Below are 23,167 nucleotides of genomic sequence, written 5' to 3'. Positions count from 1 at the left end.
GGAAGGAACTCCAAAGTGAGGATGGGATGGAGGGAAGGAATCAGAAAATACCTGGTCCTGGCTTTGTCACTTATTGGCTGATTGATTAGCCCTGGGCAGCTTGCTTTGCCTTTATTTACTTCATTTTCCCCATTTGTAAAAATGAAAGAATTAGACTAAATTGTTTTGTGATTTATTGAGTAATAATAATAAGAGCATACATTTATGGAGCATGTATGTGCCAGGTGCTGGACTATAGCTAATGTTTATATAGTGCATACATTGTGCCTTGCCCTGGTGAAGAACTTTACAAATATTGTATTATCTTCACAAAACCCCTGGGAGGGTGTAAGTGCTGTTATTATCCCCATTTTATAGATTAGGAAACAGAGGCAAACAGGGTAAGTGACTTGCCCAGGGTCATACTAATAAGCTAATAAGTGTCTAAGGTCAGCTCAGATCTTTCTGAGTCCAGGCCCAGCACTCTCTCCTTTGTACCAACTAACTGTCCCAGGTTGGAATAGCAAGAATCCAAGTCTCTGGAATTCCATTTTTGCCCTCTGGAAAGTGATATCAGTTTGCCAATCTGTAGAAGGGCTATCTCCAAAGAATAGCCCATGTTTGGATACAGAAGCTTTTTAGTCTATTTCTTAAACTGTGGGGAGCCAACAAACTCCCACTGGTTGACAAGGTCACATTTGGAAGCTGGGAACTGCAAGGCAACCCCCTGAAAACAAGGCCCCCTGCTGATCCCCTTCTGTGACTTCTCTCTCTCCAACTTTCCTACCTAATGAACTTGTTATGATTATTATTCTCTCCCCAATACAGGAGAAATAATATGAGAGCAAATACTTATAGGATCAATACATATATATTCCACTTTAATCCCCCTAGATTATTACCCCCAAAAGATTGTATTTACAGAATTAAAGCCCAAAGATTATTGCCCATCACCCCTCCCTTCTCTCACTCAAGTACAGATATTCTCCAAGGACCTACAATAAACACTATCCCAATGCTTGAGCACCATAATAAATCTTTCCTTACAGTTATCACACTCCAATGAATTTGTTGATGGACAGAAACCAGGCAACATTGCCAGGTGCTTTAAAGTAACACAAGAAAAACAAAACTTGTAAATTGAGGAAAACCCCAAATTTGGTCTGTCATTAAATTGCCCTCTAACCTTGCACTTAGATATGAAAATGTTTTGTTACCTATCTCCTAGGTAATTATGATTGATTGTGAAAGCTGACCAAAAGTACCAATGATTCTCCTAGGTGTGAATCGTAAAACTGCTTAGACTCTACCTTAGAAGATTTGGTTAAGCTATTCCCTTATTGTAACAAATGGAGGTACTTGATCAGGAATGTATTGGGAATATTAACATTACTCCACCCATACTTAGGCATACTTTAGCGGAAGATAAAGTTGTAAACTCCTTACTGAACAATGAAAAGTCCCCAACTCATACTTATAGTGAAGCAAAAACCCTAAGCTAGTTGGTCTGTTTTTAGATCCAATACAAAAGGGTACTAAGTACCTATAAAGGTTAAATTAATCACTAAAAGGTCAAGCAACTTACAAAGGGCAAACTTAGCAAAGAGATGTGAAATACTCAGAAGATATAATCTAATCAGAGAAGATGATAACAAAAGAAGATGTGAACTAAGAATGGTCAGTCCTGGGGTAACGTCTACTATGATTGGTAGATGTGAAAATTTAGGGGAGGTGACATAAGAGAAATTTCTCTTTAAAAGGAGCTGGCTCTCTGAACTTAGTGAGAGTTTAGAGTTAGTTTGGAGGAGCTGGCTCTCTGAACTTAGTTGGAGTTTGGAGTTAGTTTGGAGGAGCTGGCTCTCTGAACTAAGTAGGAGTTAAGGATTTCAGTGAAGGACTAGAGTTTTATGCTTGGGACGATTTGTGGTGAGTGATAAAAGACTGACTAGTCTCTCTTAAGGCTCAGGCCTGGGACATTTGGCCTAGATCCTTCCTACTATTTCTTCTTTCTTTCTCTCCCTTCCCTTAATTCCTTCATTTGTATTAATTAAAATCTCCATAAAACCCAGCTGACTTGGGTATTTTCATATTTGGGAATTTTTCCCATGGCGACCACTTTTTTTTGCGACCACTTTTTTTTTTTAAACCCTTACCTTCTATCTTGGAGTCAATACTGAGTATTGGCTCCAAGGCAGGAGAGTGGTAAGGGCTAGGCAATGGGGGTCAAATGACTTACCCAGGGTCACACAGCTGGGAAGTGTCTGAGGCGACCACTTATTTTTTATTTAATCAAGACACTAAAAATTATCTTTACAGTTTTGGCAATTCACAGTCTTGAAACCCACATTTTCGTGGTTACATAGGTCAGGGAGAACTAACCTCTAGATCACCCTGTTTATGTCATTCATCTATAGCAACAATGTTTCATTGACTATCTCCTTAGGCTATGTGTCTTATTGTTAAGTTCCATGGAAACATATATGTAGAAAATTGATATGTGTGCCAAAGAAGAATGTAATCACGAACCTATTTAATAAATGAACCTTCATGCTATGGCAGAACACTGTGTGACGCCTATGCACATGGGCCTGAGCACACAGTGTCTCTCATCTCCATTACTCAACTGGATCATCACACTTAGACAGAGAAACCTCATACTCTCAGAGAGACCGCTGTATGGCTCTCCTTAGTAATAGTGGAAAGTGTGCTTAATTGGAAGGTAGAAGACTTCTACAGGAGAGTAGGGGGTTACACTTGGAGGGCATCCTGGACATGCCACAACAGGATCCATTTAGATTTTGCCTTCTCTGCTCAGACTCTGCCCCCACTCTAGTTCAGGTTGCCAGCCCCTAGACTCCTGCAGTAGTCTGCTGGGTGATCTCCTGTCTCAACTCTCTTTCCATTCCAGTCGATCCTCCACTCAGCTAGTGAAATGATCTGACCATGTCACTCTGTCTCTCTGTGCACTCTATCTCTGTCTCTGTCTCCTCCCCCCCCCCCCCCCCCGCCTCTTTATCTTTCTTTCTCTCACTTTGTCTATCTATTTGTCTCTCTCATACACATACATTCTCTCACACACGCCTAATTGAATCCAGGATCAAATATAAAATCTTTTATTTGGCTTAAAGTCTTCCATAAGCTGACTCTTTCTTACCTTGCCCCCTTCTTACACTTTACCCTCTCCTATTCTGTGATCTAGTGACACTGGACTTCTTTCTATTCTTGAACAAGACAGTCTATTTCCTGACTTAATGCATTTGTTATAGCTCTCCTCCTTTCCTAGAATCTTTTTCCTCCCATCTTCCCTGGCTTCTTTTAGGTCTTAGTTAAAAATTAGTTACTAACTTATTTTTATTTCTCTATCATTTATCTATCTTTCTATCAGTCTTTCTATCTATCTATATTTCTATCTCTATCTATCTATCTATCTATCTATCTATCTATCTATCTATCTCTATCCTTCTGTCTATCCACCTATCCACCTCTCTATCTATCTGTATCTCTCTATCTATCCTTCTGTCTATCTATCTATCTGTCTTATTTGTAGGTAGTTGTTTACACGTAATCTCTCCAAAAAATATAAGCTCCATTAAGTCAGGGACTGTTTTCACCTTTCTTTGTATCCCCAACACTTAGCTGAAGGTCTGGCACATGAATGTTTGTTGATTTGACTATCTTGGATCTTTCCCCTAACAGGCCATTCGAACACCTAGCAGAAATGAGGCTGGTCTGGATCTCCTCATGGAATACTATAACCAGCTCTATTTTCTGGACATCCGCTTCTTTTCTCCCAATAAAAATCTTGGCGTCTTCTTCCACTGGTGAGCAAGGGATGAGTTAGTATCTTCCTCAGAAATACAGGAAATGGTCAGGGGCTGGTGAGGGGACAGGATCCAGGATGTGGCCTCTGCCCTTTATTTTGATGTTCAAGTTCTGACAGACCTTCCTAAATGTAAGTTTAATTCCCTTCTTCCTTTCTTTTCATTTTCCTGAAATTTGACCACACATGCAGCTACCATGCTTGATGGAAAGCAATCGTCTAACATATAAAATGGGCCACCTTGTGATGTAATGAGCATCTCCCTTTCAATGGAGATATTTGGTCAGAACCTGGGTACTAAAACATGGTTGCTGCTATAGAGGGGATATCTATTCGTGGAGGTTTTGGGTTATCCCAAAGAGGATTGGACAACTCTTAAGAACTGGCTTTGATCTTTGATGAAGTTCTCAGAGAGAGTGTGATAGATATACATTTGTAGTGGGAATGGCAAAATCCTGGATCAGGGAAAGCTTGAAGTAAACTATTTCCTAGAATCACAGAATTGTATAACCTTAGATTCACAGATCCTTGGTGTCTTAGAAGGATTTTGAGAATTTCAGACTCACAGAAACTTGGAATTATAGAATAATTGAGCAATTGGAATCCCCAAATAGAAAAAAAAACAAAAAACCTCATAGGACATCCTAATTTATTCCCTTCCTCTCCTAAGGCAGTAATCTTTTTTTAAGTTTATTTAATTAATTAATTTAGAATACTTTTCCATGTTTACATGATTCATGTTCTTTCCTTCCCCTCCTCCCACCCCCCTCCCATAGCCAATGAGCAAATCCATTGGGTTATATATGTATCATTGATCAAGACCTATTTCCATGTTATTAGTATTCCTAAGGCTGTAATCTAAAGCATCTCTTTACAGGCAGATGAAGAAACCATTTATCCTTTCCTCTGGGTGTCTTGTCTTCTCAATCAGAGTATGAACTCTCTGAGAGCAGGGGTTATGCCTCATATCCTTCTTCTTCACCCATAGTGTACTCTGGATTTGTCTGGGTCCACATAGATTGGCCCGATGAAAGGAGAAAGTGGTGGCTGATAGTTTTATAAATGGCCTAAGTATTAGATGGAGAGCTCCCCAACTTGACCCACATTCCTGTTTCTCTTCATTTCTCTAGGTACGATTCCCTCACTGGGGTCCCCTCCCACCAGAGGACCCTGGCCTTTGAGAAGGGGAGTGTCCTTTTTAACATCGGTGCTCTTTATACCCAGATTGGGGCCCGGCAGGACCGAGGCACCAGGACAGGCATTGACTGTGCCATCGAAGCTTTCCAGAGAGCAGCAGGTAGGTCTCCCTCTTGCCCTAGGGATGGGATGGTCACCTTTGAGCAACAGAATCACTTCTTGCTGGAGTCTATTAGGAAGAAGCAGCATATCTCCATATGATAGGTCCCAATTTGTATATAATGTGTACATATTTTTCTTTAGAACTCTGTCATGTGGGATAAGGGAGTCTAGAGGAGGAGAAGATATCCCCCTTGTCATCACTGGGCCTTGAGACTTTGGGGTGGGGTGGATTCTATCTACAAAGCAAAACAAAAATTGAATATAGGTGAGCCAGTATGAAGAGATAATAAACTCAAGTGGAACAGTCTGTGGGGCAGTGAATAGGGGTTGAGACCAATTGATGGGGGAGTGAAGATAAGACTAAATGCTACACTGGGGCAGAGTATGAGAAGAGGGGAAGGAACTAGTCTATGTTTCTTTTGTTTATTTTTTTAACCCTCACCTTCTGTCTTAGAATTGATATTGATCCTAAGGGAAAAAAGAAGAAAGGAAATAGGGAATTGAGGTTAAGTGACTAGCTCAGGGTTACACAGCTAGGGTGTGTCTGAGGCCAGATTTGAACCCCAGTCCTTCCAACTTCATCATGCCACCTTGCTGCCCCAAATGAGTCATGTTTTGATCTGCCTGGTATTAAGATCTCTTGGCCACAGATGTGACTGGGAAAAGATGAAAGGGCTGAAATGACTTTGTGACACAGAGTGTCAGTGCTTTGGTGGTCTCTGGGCTTGGAACACAGCCCAATGCGTGAGATTCTTCCTTTGGTGTGCCACAGAGGGCACCTCGACAGGAGATAGACAGAATTTGCACCCTGGGTGCCAGACTCATCAGACCCAGACTGCTGTACCATGATGAGGTCTCCCTTTGATCTCCTTCTTTCCCTTCTGTCAGCATACTCAGTTCTGTAACTAAAAGAATAAGGGCCAGTTTACAAGGCACCACCTCAGAGACTTGGAATCCTCCGGACAGCCTCAGAGTGGGAGAGAGGCTGTTGCTCTCCTCAGGAATATTGCTAAGAAAGAATTGCTTCGTTCCTGCCCCTAAAGCCCAATTCCTTTCCTTCTCTGTGGCTACAGCTGGCCCAGTGGGTTGAAAAGGAATTTTTTTTTAAAAGGAATTTTGTGGAACCTATTAGGAACCATTTCCTAAATGGTATTTTCTGATCCTACAGGTGCCTTTAACTATTTGAAGGAAAATTTCTCTAATGCTCCCAGCCTGGACATGAGCATGGCCTCTCTCTCCATGTTGGTTCGACTCATGACTGCCCAGGTCCAGGAGTGTGTCTTTGAGCAGCTGACCCTGGCTGGGACTCCCCGAGAACCTCTCTCCCAGATGAGACTTGCTCAAGAAGCAGCCCGGGTAGGCCCCTCGATGAATCCCTACTTCTCCGTCTCAGGTTCTTGAGCACAACCAGAATAGACTGAGCCAGTGGCTGATTGCATTTGAGAGGGAATGGAGATAAGGCAATCTTTGAAAGAGAACCTAAATTTGAATCCCAGAGCTACCACTTCTTACCTTTGTGACCTCAGACAAGTTCATTTCCCATCATAATTCTTAGTTTCTTGTCTGTAAAATGAAACTGTGTTGATGTAAGTGGAATAAAAGTTCTGTGAATGGAAAAAAAATGAAATTGAGTTTTAGAAAGAAGATCAGACTTCTAAGAGGCAGAGCTAAGGAAGGAAGTGCATTGTAGGTGTGGAGGAAATCATGCTCAGATGCCCAAGAGCAAGGAATGGAATGGCAAGTGTGGGGAACAGTAAGGAGTTTAAGAAGGCTGGAATGGATTTTATTTTTGATCCTAGAGATCACAGGAAGCCTCTGGAGTTTATTGAGTAGAAGGATTGATACAGACAGACTTGTACTTTAAGAAGCTCACTTTGGGAGCTGAGTGGAGTGGGGAGACTTGTTGTAACAGGGGGACCAACCATCAGGCTGTTGCAGTAGTTTAGGCATGAGGTGATGAGGGCCTTCATCAGCATGGTGGCAGTGCCAGAGGGGAGAATGGGGCATATAGGAAAGATATTGTGAAGGTAAATTTGGTAGGACTTGGCTATAGATTGAATATTGGGATGGGGAAAGAGAGTAAAGAATTGAGAAAGACCACCCTGGTTTTGAGTAGAAGACTGGAAGGATGATGGTGCTATCACAGGAAGGATAGTGAGAGGGAAGTTCAAAGGGGGGCAGAGTTTTGGTGGGGAAAGATAGTTCATTTTGGGCATATTGAATTTAAGATGTCTAATAGGCAGTTGAATATGCAAGTCTGGAGGTGAGGAGAGAGATTGGGGCTGGATAAACAAATCTGAGAATTATTAGCATAGGAATGACAGTGAGGTGATCAAGTGAAACAGTGTAGAGGGAGAAGTGAAGAGAGACCAGGAAAGAGCCCTGGGGGACACCTTCAGTGGTCACAACCTGTATAAAGATCCAGCAAAGGACACTGGAAAAGAAGTCAGACAAGTAGGAGGAGAATCAGTAACCTTAAGAGAAGAAAACCTGTGTGTGTGTGTGTATGTGTGTGTGTGTGTGTGTGTGTGTGTGTGAGAGAGAGAGAGAGAGAGAGAGAGAGAGAAGAGAGAAAGAGAGAGAGAGAGAAAGAGAGCGAGAGTGTGTGAGACACAGAGAGAGAGAGTGTGTGTGAGAGAAATAGAGAGAGAGAGAAACAGAGAGAGAGAGAGAGAGAGTGTGTATGTGTGTGAGAGAGAAAGACGCACAGAGAGAGAGTGTGTGTGTGTGTGTGTGTGTGTGTGTGTGTGTGAGAGAGAGAGAGAGAGAGAGAGAGAGAGAGAGAGAGAGAGAGAGAGAGAGAGAGAATGAGAGAGAGAGAGAGAGAGAGAGAGAGAGAGAGAGAATGAGAGAGAGAGAGAGAGAGAGAGAGAGAGAGAGAGAGAGAGAGAGAATGAGAGAGAGAGAGAGAGAGAGAGAGAGAGAGAGAGAGACACAAACACGGAGGAGGCAATCAAGGTGAACAGGATGATTGATAGCATCAGAGATTGAAGAGGACAAGAAGGATAGGGATTGAGAAAATCCACTGGATTTGATGGCATTAATTTGGCTAGATATAAAGTGGGTAAAAGAAGGCAGTGTGAAAGAATCCTGAGAAAGTAGGGTGGAGCCTGATTGTGGAAGATCTGGGAGCCAGACTGAGGAATATTTTATTCTAGGTGCACTCAGGAGCTAATTTAATGTTTTTCAGCAGAGGAGAAAAATGGAGTCAGATCTGTGCCTTAGGAAGAGTCTTCTGGCAGCCAGGTGGAAGATGTATTGGAAACAAGAGAGAGACTATAGAGGCAAGGAAGCCAATTGAGAAGCTATCATGGTAGTCTGAATGAGTGGTAATGAGGACCTGAACTGGGATGGGGCCTTGTCTAAGTGAAAAGTAGAGAAAGGAATGAATGTAAGAGACATTGTGGAGGTAGAATCATTAGACTCAGCAACTGATTGAATGTGGAATTGAGCAGAAGGTAAAGGAGGAAAGAAAGAGTCAAGGAGTGATTGAGAAGGGCACAGATAAGGAAGTTTGGAAGGAGGGCAAGTTTAATGGGAAAGATAATAACTTCTGTTTTGAGACATCCAGTAGAGATGTTCAGGAGGAAGTTACTGATGTGGTGATTGGAGTTGAGAATAGAAATAGGATGAGATATATAGATTTGGGAACCATTTGTGGGAAGGATAATGGAACCGGTGGGAATTTATGAGATCGCCAAGGAAGAAGAGTACCCAGGACACAGCCTTTTTTGCCTACCGAAGTGATGAACCAGCAGGGGAGATGGGGAAGGAGCAGTCGGGCAGCTGTGAGGAGAACCAGGAGAGACTGGTGTCATGGGAACCAAGAGAGAAAAAAATGTCTAGGAATAGAAACTGTCAGATGCTAGCAATGTCAGATGCTACAGAGAGGTCAAGAAGGATGTAGACTAAAAAGAAGCCCACTGGATTTAGTAATAAACCGATTGTTGGTAAGCTCGGGAGGTCCAGCTTTAGCTAAGTGGCAGGGTTAGAAGCCAGATTGCGAGAGATTAAGAAGTGAGGACACAGAGGTAACAAATGATATGCCAACAGGTCCTAATATGGACAATCAAATAAACAACCCCCAAATTGAGGAATAGTGCAGGGATAAGAATATCATACTTGCAGACATTGGCCTCTGGGGATATGGAATGGAGAGCCCTGGTGAAATCTGTCCTGTAAAACACCTAGATTTCTGTGCTCCATAGGTCAGGAGAATCTCAACCCCCCAAAAAGCCATTAATAAGGGAGGAGGTATGAAGAGAAAGGCAACCAGAATAGCTATGGACCTTGAGTCTGTGCCATAGATGACCAGATAAAAGAATGAGCGACGTTTGGCTTGGAGATAAGACCTCAGGGGAACATGACAGCCATTTCTAAATCTTGGAAAAACCCTCATGTGGAAGGAGGAGGAGACTGCGTCAGTTTGGTCCCAGAGAGTAGACCTAGAAGCAATGAGCAGAAGTTGCAAAGAGCCAGATTTGGGCTTGAGGTTAGGTGAAACTTCCTAGCAAGTACGGGGAAAGAAGTTTGTTACTGTGTGTGGCTCAGAGTGGGTTCCTCTCTGGAAGTCTTGAAACAAAGGCTCCAGTACTGCTTATATTATAGCATGGGGATTCTTTTCCAGGTAGGGATTGGACTAAATGACTTCTGAGGAGCCTCACAACTCTGAAAGGAGGTGATTCTGTGGCCTGGGTTTAAATCTTGCTGTTCTATTACTTATTACCCATGTCATGTTGGTCAAGTCACTTGGCTTCAGTTTTCTTGACTGTAAGATGAAAGGACTCGAAGTAGCTCATAGATCCATAGATTTAGGGCTGGAAGGAATTTTAGAAATCATTCAGTTTTATTGCCTCATTTTAGAGATGGGGAAATATGGAAGCTTGGAAATGACTTGTCCAAAGTCACGCAGGAGAGAGTGGGATTTAAACATAGATCTTCTGACTTCAGCCACAGTACTCTTCCCAATGTTCTGCACTGCCTTTGACTTCTAAGGTTCCTTTTAGCTGTAACTATGATTTGAAGTGGCTCAGTTGACATGTTGGCCATTAATAGACATAGCACTGCTGTATTAAGGTAGCACAGTTTGGATATAAAAAAAGTTAAAGAATAAAAGGTTAACCTCAGTTGTGACATAGTTTTGAATAGTGACCTTGAGGCTTAATTTCTAGACATTTCAAGGACATTTGAATGATGGGAAGAAATTGACACCCAGTCAATATCCCAGTGTTTATATTTCTTTTTAAAGTGCTTTGCAAATATTATTTCATTTTATCTTCACAACAAACTTGGGAGGTAGGCACTGTTATTATCCTCATATTGTGGATGAGGAAACTAAGACAAAGAGGATAAGTGATTTGTCCCAGGTCACACAGGTAGTAGGTATTTGTAGAGGTTGGATTTGAACTCCAGTCTTTCTGACTCCAGGGCTGCAGCACTGTGTCCACTATGCCATCTAGCTGCCACTAAACTTGGGAAGAGACATATGGAAGGGTTGTCAGTGGAATTAACCCTTTTGGAATAGGATGAGATCATGAAAGATCCTTTCCTTTTATTCCATATATCTTGTATTTTCTAAACTTTTGCAGAAATGATGTTAGGCAAGAAGGGTCAAGAAAATACTCTACTAGGACACCTAAGTGGCTGAGTAGAAAGAGAGTCAGACCTAGAGGGTTCAAATGTGACCATAGACACTTCCTAGCTCTGTGACCCTGGGCAAGTCACATAACCCCAGTTGCCTAGCCCTTACTACTCTTCTGGTTTGGAACCAATGAAACAACACATAGAACTGATTCTAATGCAAAAGGTAAGGGTTAAAAAATTAAAAATAAAAAAAAAGAAGAGCAAGAAAGTACTGTAATAGAAGGGAATTTTCACACCCTGGTTTCAATATCAAAACTCTGCCTCTGACTCCATTTCTCTCTTGTTCTGTCTTTGCCTCATCTCTCATCTCCAATACTGTGTGTTGGTTCCAAGGCAGAAGAGCAGTAAGGGCTGGGCAATGGGGGTGAAGTGACTTGCCCAGGATCACATAGCTAGGAAGTGTCTGAGGCCACATTTGAACCTAGGACCTCTTGTCTTTAGGCCTGGCTTTCCATCCATTGAGCCACCCAGCTGCCCCCATATCCACTGTATCTTTACCTTTATCTCTGTTTCCATGTTTTTCTGTCTTCTCTTTCACCTTTTTTATGGCTCTAGTCTCTTTGCCTCCAGAGTTGAACTTTGGGATTGAGAAAATGTGTGTGTGTGTGTGTGTGTGTGTGTGTGTGTGTGTGTGTGTGTGTTCTGCACATGAAAATTATTTTAGGTCTTTCTTATGGCAGAAAAGGAATGGGGGCAGAGAAGGAGGAATAGAGAAGGGGGCAGAGAGATGTAGACGGGTAGAGGGATGGAGGAAGAGACAGGAGAGATGGAGGGTGGGAGGATAGAGGAGTAGATGAAAAGAGTTAAGATATTGGATATAAGGAAGCAAGAAGAGATGGAGACTATGACTGGCACAGATTGGATTCAGAAGATGAGTAGGGGGTGGGAGGACATTGAAAGAAGTATATAGTCATGGAAGATCCTGGAGGGTATGAAAGAAGAGGAAGAGGTATGAAGGGATGAAGATGACAGGAGTAAATGGAAAGAATGAGGAAGAAAGTATGGAAGAGAGAGAGAACAGAGAAAGTACAAAAAATAAAAGAAATGATGGAGCAGTGGAAAAGGGAATGAATGAATTTAGAAAGAGAGGAGCCTGGAGAAGGGCTAAAAGGAGGGGATGGCAAGGTGAAGGGAGAACTTTGAAGGTCACAAAAAGGAATGGAGGTGAGGGGTAGATGGAAGAAGAATATGCAGAGAGAGGACTAAAGTTGGTGATGAAGGATGCAGCAGAAGGAGTGGAATGGGGGCTGGAGAAGGAAAGAGATAGAGCCAGGGAGAGGAGACAGAGAAGACCAGGGCCAGAGAGTGATCCAGCTCCTGTCTGTGGGGTGGGATGTGGTGGGCTCCTTTGGGGCTTTGGGTGGTTTGGGGGTCACATGCTCCCCTTGCTTTGATGGGTCACCCTCATGGTACCACTGCTGGCAGGTGGAGGATGTGTACTCCCTTGTGTACCAGACCATGGCTCAGCCACCCGTCAGGGACTATGTGCCCTTCTCCTGGACCACCATGGTGAATGTCAAGGCCAAGCACTTCCGAGGCTTGTCCCACTACTATGCTGCCATTGCCCTCTGTGATGGGCCTGGTGAGTAAACTCCCAGTCTGATCCAGCCCCATTCCCCTGGGCTTCCCTTCCTATCCCACACCCCTCCCAAGCCCAGGGGGATGCTAGCTCCATCGCCAGCCAATTATGCCTTCTCCCATCCAGCTCCTTTGTTGACTGTTTCCCTGACATCGTCACACTTTCCATGAAGGCTTGCGTGTGTGTCTCCTCTGCCCATGACCTCCTTTGACCCTCTCTGCTCGCTTACTGACAGCATCTCTACCCCTTTGGGGGCTCGTTTCCTTTATTGTCACTGTTATCTCCTCTGTCCGTTTGATTCTCTTTAAAAAAAACCAAACAAACATCATTGCCGTTGTCCAGCTCATTTGTTGTAATTACCACCCTTGGCAAGCTTGATGGCTTTGGGCATCTTCACTGTTGTGCAGACTCAGGAAAGAGGAGACAAGTAGAAAGTGAGGCTCTTCCAGAGAGCAGAAGTGATCCCCCTGCCCTCCTCTCCTGACGTGTGTGTGTGTGTGTGTGTGTGTGTGTGTGTGTGTGTGTGTGAGTGAGAGAGAGAGAGAGAGAGAGAGAGGGAGAGAGAGAGAGAGAGAGAGAGAGAGAGAGAGAGAGAGAGAGAGAGAGAGAGAGAGAGAGAGAGAGAGAGAGAGAGAGAGAGAGAGAGAGAGAGAGGTGCCCTGGGGTAGCAGTAGGGGCCTGCTGGGAGAGCATCCCTCTCTTCCTCAGCATTGGGAATTCCAGAGTAAACTGAGCAAGGCTAGATGATTAATCAGGGAGAGTCTTTGGAAGAGGTGACTTTTGTAGAATCAGTAGAGAAGGCTAATCTTCCTGACTTCAGGACAGTAGGGTGCCCTCCCACATTATGAGTGTCACAGCCGTCTTTCCCTGTCTTCTCTTGGCAGTTGTAGCAGATTCTGAGATTTCCAAATATGAGAAAGCTTTTATCCAATTCCATGTCACAGCACCAGAGGGCCCTTCGCTGCCTGTTCTCCTTCAGGATTCAGAAGAGCGGAGAAAACTTGGTAAAGGTTCCACTGGGCTTGGAGGAGAGGGCCCCAAGGATGGGGAGGAGGAGGGGGTGCTGTGGCCCCATAATCCTTCCCAGAATTCCTTCCTCAGTGGCACATAATCAAGAGTGTCTCAGAGCTCAATTTGCTATTGAGAGAGAGAGAGAGAGAGAGAGAGAGAGAGAGAGAGAGAGAGAGAGGATAAAAAACCCTTTTTTTTTAAGCAGGAAGAATCTCAGGATGCAAGCTTGACATAAGTGGGAAAATTGTAGGGACCCAGCAGGGGTTAGAGTCCAGCCTGACCCAGTTATGTGGTAGAGTGTAAAGTTGGGAGGGGAGGACATCAAAGGAATTGGATTCAAGGGCTGACTGACCTTTACTAAATGTGGGGCTTTAGGTAAATAATTTAATTTTTATTTTTCCATGTTTCCATGATTCATCCCCCCCCTCTTCCCAGTGCTAACAGGCAATTCCACTGGGTTATACAAGTGTTATTACTTGATATTTAGGTAAATCAGATGCGAGGTTTGGCTTAGAGAATGTCTAACGGCATCACAGCTAGTGGCACAGTACATAGAATGTTGGGCTTGGGCTCTGGAGGATCCAAATTCAGTTCTGGCTTCTGGCACTTAGTAGCTATTTGACTCTGGACAAGTCATTTAACCTCTGACTACCACAGTTTCCTCATCTGTAAAATGGGAATAATAATAATATCACTTATCTCTCAGTATTGTTGTGAACATTGTTAGAGTGTCTAGCACCATATAAATGGTAACTTTGCTTATACTTAATAAATTGATCACTAATTATTAATTTATAATTATCATTATAACCTGTTAGCTCTAAATACTGTCATCCTAACACTAGTCCTCCCCATTTGCCTGATTCTCCCAGACCTGGATGTCTGGATCTTCTCTCTGGTCCTCCCAAGCCTGCTAGATCTCTCCCTTAGCGCAGCCTCCAAGACACCGAAGGTGACCTGGTCATTCCTCGTATTTAGCTGGAGCAATGAGCCCAGATAGTGCCTGCCCTGACTCAGTGTCCATTGAGCCACACAGCTACCCACTCTGTGCCAGCCACTGGCCAAAGTGCAGAGACTGTGCAAAAACACTGCCTAGACTGTAAGTTCCACAAAGGCAAGAGGATGCGTTTTTCTTACATTTTCTGTCTCTCTGTACAGAGCATGGGACTCTGCAAATAGGAGGCACTTGATAAATGTTGAATTACTTTAGATTTAGAAGACTCTGGTTCTGTGGCTGCCCCTGTGGCCCTCTCCAGACCTCAGGGGTTCTTCCATAGCACGAGGGGGGATAGGCACCTCTAACTTCTCTGAGCCTCCCCAGCGAAGGCGCACCTGCGGAAGGCCATGATGAATCACGAAGAAGCCCTGCGTCTCCACGCGGTCTGCCGCATTCTTCGAAAGATGGACCTCCTGCAGGAGGTCGTGTCCCTGGCGCACAGACGCTCCCTGGCTAAGTACTCTGAGATCGACCACGAGGATGACTTCTTTGAGACTGCGGAAGCCCCTGACGTCCACCGTGAGTGGGGACCCCGGGGATGGGGCCGTGGGATCTGGGGGTGTTGAGGGAGGAGAGAATTCTACTTCAATGGGAGGAAATAGGGGGACGCACTGACCCTTGAATCTCCCCAGCATCATGGTTCAAAGGGCGTAGATAGTCTCCTCCTATTGCAGATAAGGAAATTGACTTGTTAATAATTCATCATGGGGCAGCTAGGTGGATGGAGAGCCAGGCCTGGAGGTGGGAGGTCCTGGGTCCAAATCTGTCCTCAGATACTTCCTAGCTGTGTAACCCTGGGCAAGTCACTTGCCCCCATTGTCTGGCCCTTACTGCTCATCTTCTCTGGAACTGATACTTAATTCTAAGATAGAAGGTAAGGATTTAAAAAAACATCATATTCCTCCTCCTTTACAGAGAGGCAGGAAGGTGATTTGAATTTGGGAGCTTGGATTCTACTCCTTGTCTTGGTAACCTCTGTAACCGTGAGCAAATTCTCTGGGCCTCCGTCAAACGAGGTTAGTCTAGGACGGGGGCTTAAAGGCCTTTATGGCGATGGCAAAGATGTTTCTTTGTCACACCTGTCTGTGCCCAATCTGCGGAGCTCAGAGGATGAACAGAGGTTTCAGGATCTGGACGAGGACGGTTCCACTCAGGGTGCCAGTGGCATAAGTGGGACCAAAGCCCAGAGAGCCTCATTCCAGGCTCTTTCTGTTCCCCTCATGCCTTCTCTTCACATGGAAGCAGAGAGTGTCACCAGCATGTACTCTGGAAGCTCATTTACAACAGAGAATGTGAGATGTTGTGATTTTTTAGGACACAAAATCATAGCAGTCCATAGAATGTAGAATGTCAGATTCTGGAGAGACCTTAGATGCAAACCCTTTATTGGGAAACTGAGCCCCCCCCCCCCAAAGAGCAAGGATTTTCGTTAGCCGGTGACTTCTCATTTAATTAGGTTATGTACCCAACCAGGATCTGCCTCTTTTCTTTCTTTGTTAAAATTGGGGATGGGACACTTTCTCCTCGTTTGGTGTGTGGCCCTTAACTGCCCAAGAATACGTCGGTGTTGACCCGGGGTCCAAAAGAAGCCAGGTTGTAGAGATACACTGAAAATAGGTGATAGACTATAGGAGAGTCTCTCTTTTCTTGTTTCCTCTGGGGTGACGTTTCTAAGTCTGTGTGTTTCTTGGGGGAGAGACTAATAGTTAGGTGACAGATGGTGAGAAGAATCTTGAGGGCTAGATAAGAAGGGAGTGTTTAATCTGGAAAGCTTCCTGTGGGAGGTAAAAATATGTGTTTCCCTTTTATTGGGGGAGTCACCTAATGGAAGAATGATGGATTAGGCCGGTGCTGGCTTTTCTCTTTTGTCCTGGATCTGTTCAATTTTTTTAAATTTTTTTCTATTTTTAGCCAAGACCCACCAGAAGCCAGAGATAAAGACACCCAGTTTCTCCCAGGTGAAGGTGACAGACATCTTCCACCGCTTGGTGAGTCCTCAAGGCCCTCCCTGTGATCATCTAGGGATGGTCCTTCCCTGGTTATAATAACTAACATTTATACCAATTGCCAGGCACTCTGCTAAACGCTTTGTGTATTAATTAGAATCTTGAACCCTTGGACTTCATCCCCCAGAAGTCCTTCATTATTTCTAGAAAATGGAGGTCTGGGACTAAGGGCAGTAAGTGGTGATTGACCCCAAGATCTCTACGTCTAAGCCTCGCACCTTTCCTGGGCTCTTGTGGGAGAGACCTCGGTGTGGTGATGGGGGAGCAAGGGCCCCTGGCTGAGGCTTAGGCTTCTGTTTCCCAACAGGGGCCTCTGTCTGTGTTCTCTGCCAAGAGCCAGTGGCGGCTGAAGGGACCCACGCGCCTGACTCGGGGCGAGGGCGGCTTCGGATTCACTCTCAGGGGAGATTCTCCCGTTCTCATTGCAGCTGTGATTCCTGGGGGCCGGGCTGAGGTAAGTGAACCCCGAATCCCCTGGGATATGGCCCTGTCCACAAGGAGCCCCCCAGGGTGAAGAGGGAGGTGGGCCAGGAAACTGCCGAAAGGGAGCCTTTGCTCTGCTCATAGACACCCCTAGGGATGATGGGGAGACAGGCTCCTGCCCTGCCTTCTGGGACTTGGCAGGAACATAGACGCCGGCAGTAACCTGTCCAGCTCAGCATCCCTTTGTCCGTGGAGATCCCGGAATGTGCTGAGGAAGGCTCTGAGAGACCGATTTGGAATCAGGTGTGGCAGAAGGAAAGGGGGTGTAGGGAGTCCTGGGCGCCTCAGGTCACCGACCTGTCTTCTGTATATCTCACGGCCCTCCTGCCAGCCTCCTCCGCCTGGAGCCTAAATTCTTACCAGTGTTCTGGCTCTGGCCCAGAGGAGGAGAGGGCATCATAAAGTCACAGATTTAGTCCAGAAGCACCTTCTAGAGGTCCAACCCTCTCATTTTACAGATGAGAAGACTGAGGCTCATAGAGACAAGGTGACTGGCTGCCAGTCACACAGGTGACACGAGGCTTAAGTAGGCCTGGAACCCAGGGCCAAGCGTCCTGTCCAGGATACCAGCCATTGTGAGGCAGGGGCTTGGCCTGAGGCCAGAGTGCCCTGCCTTGAAAGGGCCAGTCCAGGTTCAGGTTCAGCGGCTCGCTGATCTGGGGTTTCCTGCCTCAGGGCCTTGACCTAACCACTCATCCTGTCTGTCCAGCCACCTCAGAGATTTTTCTGTCCTGCAAGAAATTAATTCCTGATCTTTGCTCAAGCCATTCCTGTCACGAGGAAGCCCCTCCTGGTTTTTCCTTTCCTTTATTGCTGAGCAAGGACCCTCCACTCCAGGAAGCCTCCATAGTTCCCAGAGATTCTCCATCCTCCCGACTCCTAGAACCTTACTGGCCCGGTGGGTGTGGGGTTAGCTTGGGTTTAACAGTGAAAAGGAAGGACCTTGTGGCTAAGGCAGAAACAGGTTGTGCATGACCAAACGGATATTTATTTTAGTTTTTATTCAGTTTTATTTCACTTCTTTTCCATGGAGAGGGGAAGGTGGAAGGAGGAAGCGAAGTTGGATGTGAAAATTAAATTAAAAATAATAAAGGGAAGGACCTGGGCATCACCTGGAAGGGTCTGATGGGAAATTGTTGGGGCTAGCTGAAGACTTGGATTGGATGCTTGTTAGCTGTGTGACCACGGGCTGGTCCCTTCCCCGGCTCCTCAGAGTGTCCTCATTTATAAAATGAAGATCGAAATACTCATCATCCCTACCTTTAGAGGAGTGTTGTGGGGAAAAGTGCTTTGCAAACTCTAAAGCACTTTTACAGGTTGGGAAACTGAGGCCTAGAGAGGTGTAGTGACTTAACTGAAGTTTGACATAGCTGAACCAAGACCCCAAGGCTTTCAACTCCCAGGTTGGGGCCTTTTCTGCCAGCACAAGGAATCAGAAGGGGCAAGGAGATGGCCAAAGTCCCTTGTTTTGTCAGCAAAGCCGGGGCCGCACTCGTAGCCCAAGACAGCCTGGCTCCACTGAGGCTGCTGCCCGTCACCAGTGGTCTGAGCGGCCACCCCAGCTGGGGGGGTACCTTCTCCTGGGCTCACCCTCTCCTCTACTCTCTGCAGGCAGCTGGACTGAAAGAGGGGGATTACATTGTGTCCGTGAATGGGGAGCCCTGCAAGTGGGGGAAGCACTCGGAGGTGGTGGCCCTGCTCACCGGTGTGGGAGAGGAAGGGGTGGACATCCAGGTGGTCACGCCCCTTCGAGAGGAGTCTCTTGGCCTGGTAACCCTGAACCTCAGGAGGGATTGGGGGGTTGGGGGAGAAGGCCAGCAGCCGCTGAGCTCTCCCCTAGGGGAGGTTTTCTAGAGGTAGAGGAGGAAGTATCGCTGGCAATACTTTATAGGAATGAGGGCTTAGAGATCACCACGTCCAGCCCCCTGGCTCCGGAGGAAGGGGTGCTTTGGGAGCATTCTTTCTTTAATAACAGAGTCACAGCCTCAAATCAACCTGGCCTTCCTCCATGCCCCACAAGTGGGATCATCTAGCTTTGCCTGGAGACCTTCACAAATGTCCCAAAGTTCTAGTTTGGGGTAGCTCTAGTTAGCAGGAAGTTTTAAAATTAAATCAAGCCAAATCTGTCTCTATATAATTTTCACCCATTGCTCCTAGCTTTGGCTTCTTAAACTGAACAGAATCTTTCATTAACTTTTCTGTTTGTCATTTAGTATTTTCTAATGGTACTCTGGGTAATTTTGTTGTGGTTTAAAGATTATCCATTGTTTTTAGATGATCTGTTACATATGGGTATCATCTTCTGTTTGAGATTTTTAAAAAATATAGCATATATATATATACTTACATTCATATAACAAATAAACAATCAATTGAATAAACCATATAATTAATATTATATAGTAAAATTATATTTTAATATATTAGGACAATTAATTTATTATTTTATATTAATATAATTATATATTATATAATATGTGATGTGTTAATAAATATATTAATTGAATATAATTACATGATTATATTAAATAAAATAATACAATATTAAACAAAATATTATAATAAATTTAAAATTACATTTTAAATAAACACAAGCCCGCTTTTAAATATAATCTTGGGCAAGTCTTTGTCTCTGCCTGTAAAGATTTTGGGAGTAATCTTGGGGACTGTGTAATTAGAATATGCTCCCCAGGACTTCAGTTCCCAGCCTCCTGGGGAGCGTATTTTAATTACATCTTTTGGGATGCTGGGAACTGAAGTCCTGGGGAGCATATTCTAATTACACAGGATGCTAGGTGGGAAAGGATGGGTAGAGGATAGGAAGAGGAAGAGGAGGCTATATGGGAACAACTGTCTCACTTCCATTCTCTGTCTGTGACCAGGTGGACAAGAAGACGGCCACCTTGTCCTCCGTTGGACTCCTGCGCAGTGACAAGGAAAATGGCGGCCAGGCCACACTGCCCGGGCCCCTCCTTGGCTGGAACAAGAAGGCTAAGCGGGGCCAGGGCCCTCAGCGGCTCCAACCTTTCTCCTTATCCACAGACAACACACCGGCTTCGCACTGAGGTGCCTGCTCTGGTACATCTTCGTTAGCCCTTCCTAAAAGGCTGGTGAACAGAGCCCAGAAGCGGCCCTTGCCTGGCTTGGGGACGTCTAGAAGGCAGCTCGCTTCTGGCTGGTTAGGGGAATGGGGCCTGAGGATTCCCTCTGGGCTCAGGCAGCCCCTGCAGGACAGACGGGGGTAGAAGGGGGTCCCTGGATCTCCTCCTCTAAATCTGGCGGACTTTCAAGCACTACAGAAATGAGTCCTGATCTTCCTATTCTCCTGACGGAGACCCTGAGAGCGGCAGAACCGGATGCCCATCCTTGTTGTGTTGTCTTTGAATAAGTCACTTCCCTGTTCAGGGCTCAGTTTCCTTAAGTGTCTAGAAATGGAAAGGACATCGCCCTCTATTTCTGTGACGTGTTAACATTTGCAAAGCACTTTCCTGAAAAAGGAATCCTGGGACGATTGCTGAGAGAGAAGGGACTTGGAGCAGTAACGGAAACGAGACTTCGCTCTTCTGAAAGTCCCAGTCCGAGGCCTGTGCTCCTGCCTCGAGCCCGGAGGCACTCGTCTCTGGGGTGAGAGAGGCCATCGATTGGGGGGGTTATACCCCAAAACTGTCATGTTCCTCAGGAAGAATAGTCTTCCTCCTTCTCTCCCTCCCCCTCTCCTCTTTCCCAGAGGGGCAGATTCAGAGATCCTGACTAGGATACGAGAGGTACTCTGTGACAGGCCTTTGGCAGGTCCCACAGGGGGCCCTTGTCCTTCTGGGTTTTCATTTTAGGCCCACAGAACTAGGAGGGGCCTTAGTGAACCTGGAGCCCCGCAGGAGAGAACAGTCCTGAGCAGGGCAACTTGCCCAGGTGACCCCGAGGGTTAGAGGCTGGCCCAGAGCTAGGCCTCAGGCCTCCTGGCTCCAGCCCATGGCCTACATGATTAGGAGAGCACGGTGCCCAGGAGCCCTCTGCTGTGGGGATGTGTTGGTGCCTGTGTGAGGGGGCAGTGACTGCTAGTCCTCGCTCTGACCCTAGCCCTGGGCCAGTCAACTCTGGCCCTCAGTTTCCTCCTCCGTTAAAAGAGGTTGGAATTGTAAGGGCCCTAGGAGTTCTCCCTTCAGTCCACACACTTCCTCCAAGAAGCCTTCCATGATCACCCCAGCTGAAGTGGGCTCTCCTTCCTCAGATTTCAAAGATCTCAGCCTGCTCTCATGGATTCCTACTTATTTCTGTATAAGCAGCGTCCTTTTAGACGGAACTCCTGGAAGGCAGAGACGTGGGGGGTAGGCACTTAATAAATGTTTGAGTCAAATGGCGTTTGTCTGTGTGGCTGTGGGCTGCTGCTCCTTAGACTCTACCAGGAGGGAAGGCTGAGAAAGGGCAAATTTGGGTACAAATGGGGGTGGAGGGAGACAGGGACTTGTCTTAGAGGAGGTTGGAGCACCCTTCTTCTCCCAGCCTGTTAAACATCTCAAAGCACTTAAAAACAAGCAAACAAACCTGGCCTGGCTTAGAATTTGGTTGGCGTCCGGTTTCAAATCTCTCCCTACTATAATCCAAGGACCTTGGGCAAGTCACTTAACCCCATTGCCTACCCTTACTGCTCTTCCACCTTGGAATCAATACACGGGATTGATTCTGAGATAAAAGTTAAGGGCTTCAGAAGAGCAAAGCTCCAGAATACCACTTGCCTGGGGAGGGATTACACGGCTAGGAAGCGTCTGAGGTCCGATTTGAACCCACCTTCTATGGGCCTGGCTGGCTCTCTCTCCACCAAGCCACCTAACTGCCTGTCTTAACATCCCCAGCACTTAGCAGAATGCCCTGAACACAATAAATTGCTTTGTGATGGACTGACTGACTGGATTAAAAGATTTCCAACGTTCCTTCTGGTTATCCATCCAAAGACCTTTTCAGCTTTCACATTCTATGTCCTGTGACAAAGTGAGGGACTAATCCAAAGCAGGAGTGATGCTGGATTTTAAGTTGGGGGGGGCAGCATGCAAATCCTCCCCCCCACCGCTCCCCATATCTGCAGTCTGAAGGGATAGATGGGTCAGGGAGGGGCAGATGGAGCCTATCTGTCATCCCTGTTGCAGGATGGGGCAGAAGATGGAGAACCGAGGACTGCATCCTTGGCAGGAGAGGACCACAGGTGGGGCAGAGGGGTTTGGAGGACAGGGATGCTGGGAGAACAGTTCTGGTCAATTGCCATCAGGATCTGAGGATTTGGAGGCAACTCCTGCTGTTCTACCTGTGGCCACCAGAGGCCAGCAGTTGCACGTCCAAGTGGCAGGAGAGATGATGGGCTGGAGGAGAGAGTGGGAGGCTGGACTGTGGGGAGGAGGAACAGGAGGACCTGCGGTTCTAGGATCTCTAGCAATCTATCTTTTTGGACCCCCACCTTCATCCTTGTCCCTATTTCCCTCTCTGTCTCAGGCTTTGTATCTGGATTTTTTTTTCTTGACTCTTTCTTTGTCCATTTCTCTCTCCCCTCATTTTTTCTCACTCTATATCTGTCCTTCCTATTTCTCACAGGATGTTTCTTTTCCTCTGCTTCCCTTAGTCCTTTCTATTCTCTTTCTAATTCCTTTCTCCTTTCTCTGTCCCTCTATGTTCCTTTCTACCTCTCTTTGTTTTTCCTAATTTCCCTTCCTTTAGATCTCTGTCTTTCCAGATCTCTTCATCTCTGCCGATCTGTCACTCTGTCTCCTTCCCTCTTAGTCTGTCTTCTTGCTTCTCTAGGTCTCTTGTTCTTTTCTCTAGGTTCTCTTGTTCTTGTGGCTTTGATAGTCCATCTTCCCGTGTCTCTTCAAATTTCTCTCCTCTCTCTGCCCTTCTTTCTATGTCTTTCTTAGTCTCTTTTTCTTTGGGTTTTTTATCTGCTTCTCATAAGGTCACAAGATTTGGAGAAGGAATCTTAGAGACACCCATCCCTTCATTTTTAAAATCCAATCCTTTATTTTGTCATTAAAAAAACAAACAACCATAACCTTCTGCCTTAGAATCAATACTGAATATTGGTTCCAAGGCAGAAGAGTGGTAAGGACTAGGCAATGGGGGTTAAGTGACTTGCCCAGGGTCACATAGATAGGAATGGGCTCTCAATACACTATGTCACCTAACTGCCCCCTTATTCTGTCATTTTGAGAGTTTGAAATTATAAGTGACTTGTCCGAGGACACACATTGTTAGTAAGGAGAACTAGTATTACCCAGCTCTGTCTCTCTCCCTCTCCCTTTCTGTCTGTTTCTGTCTCTGTCTGTCTGTCTGTCTGTCTGTCTCTTTCCCTTACCTTCCATCTAAGA

At 45.6% G+C, this 23,167-nt stretch overlaps 1 protein-coding gene across 2 annotated transcripts in view; it reads left to right on the top strand.

The window, feature by feature from the left end:
* The window catches only part of RHPN1 (rhophilin Rho GTPase binding protein 1), a 49,823-nt gene extending 28,652 nt beyond the window's left edge, over window positions 1-21,171 (top strand). For both annotated transcript variants that reach the window (XM_007488840.3, XM_056822947.1), the window contains 10 exons: window positions 3,676-3,800; window positions 4,930-5,096; window positions 6,267-6,454; window positions 12,167-12,323; window positions 13,205-13,324; window positions 14,653-14,847; window positions 16,240-16,316; window positions 16,642-16,788; window positions 18,429-18,587; window positions 19,700-21,171. In XM_007488840.3, the coding sequence (XP_007488902.2) occupies window positions 3,676-3,800; window positions 4,930-5,096; window positions 6,267-6,454; window positions 12,167-12,323; window positions 13,205-13,324; window positions 14,653-14,847; window positions 16,240-16,316; window positions 16,642-16,788; window positions 18,429-18,587; window positions 19,700-19,882 (1,518 nt within the window). In that variant the 3' untranslated portion in view covers window positions 19,883-21,171. The remainder of the gene's footprint in view (window positions 1-3,675; window positions 3,801-4,929; window positions 5,097-6,266; window positions 6,455-12,166; window positions 12,324-13,204; window positions 13,325-14,652; window positions 14,848-16,239; window positions 16,317-16,641; window positions 16,789-18,428; window positions 18,588-19,699) is intronic.
* The last annotated feature ends 1,996 nt before the right edge of the window (window positions 21,172-23,167 follow it).

This window comes from Monodelphis domestica, chromosome 3, assembly GCF_027887165.1.
Source record: "Monodelphis domestica isolate mMonDom1 chromosome 3, mMonDom1.pri, whole genome shotgun sequence".
NCBI classification, from domain to species: Eukaryota; Metazoa; Chordata; class Mammalia; order Didelphimorphia; family Didelphidae; genus Monodelphis; species Monodelphis domestica.
Note: the sequence above shows the minus strand (reverse complement) of the source record. Positions and strands in the feature narration are given on the sequence as shown.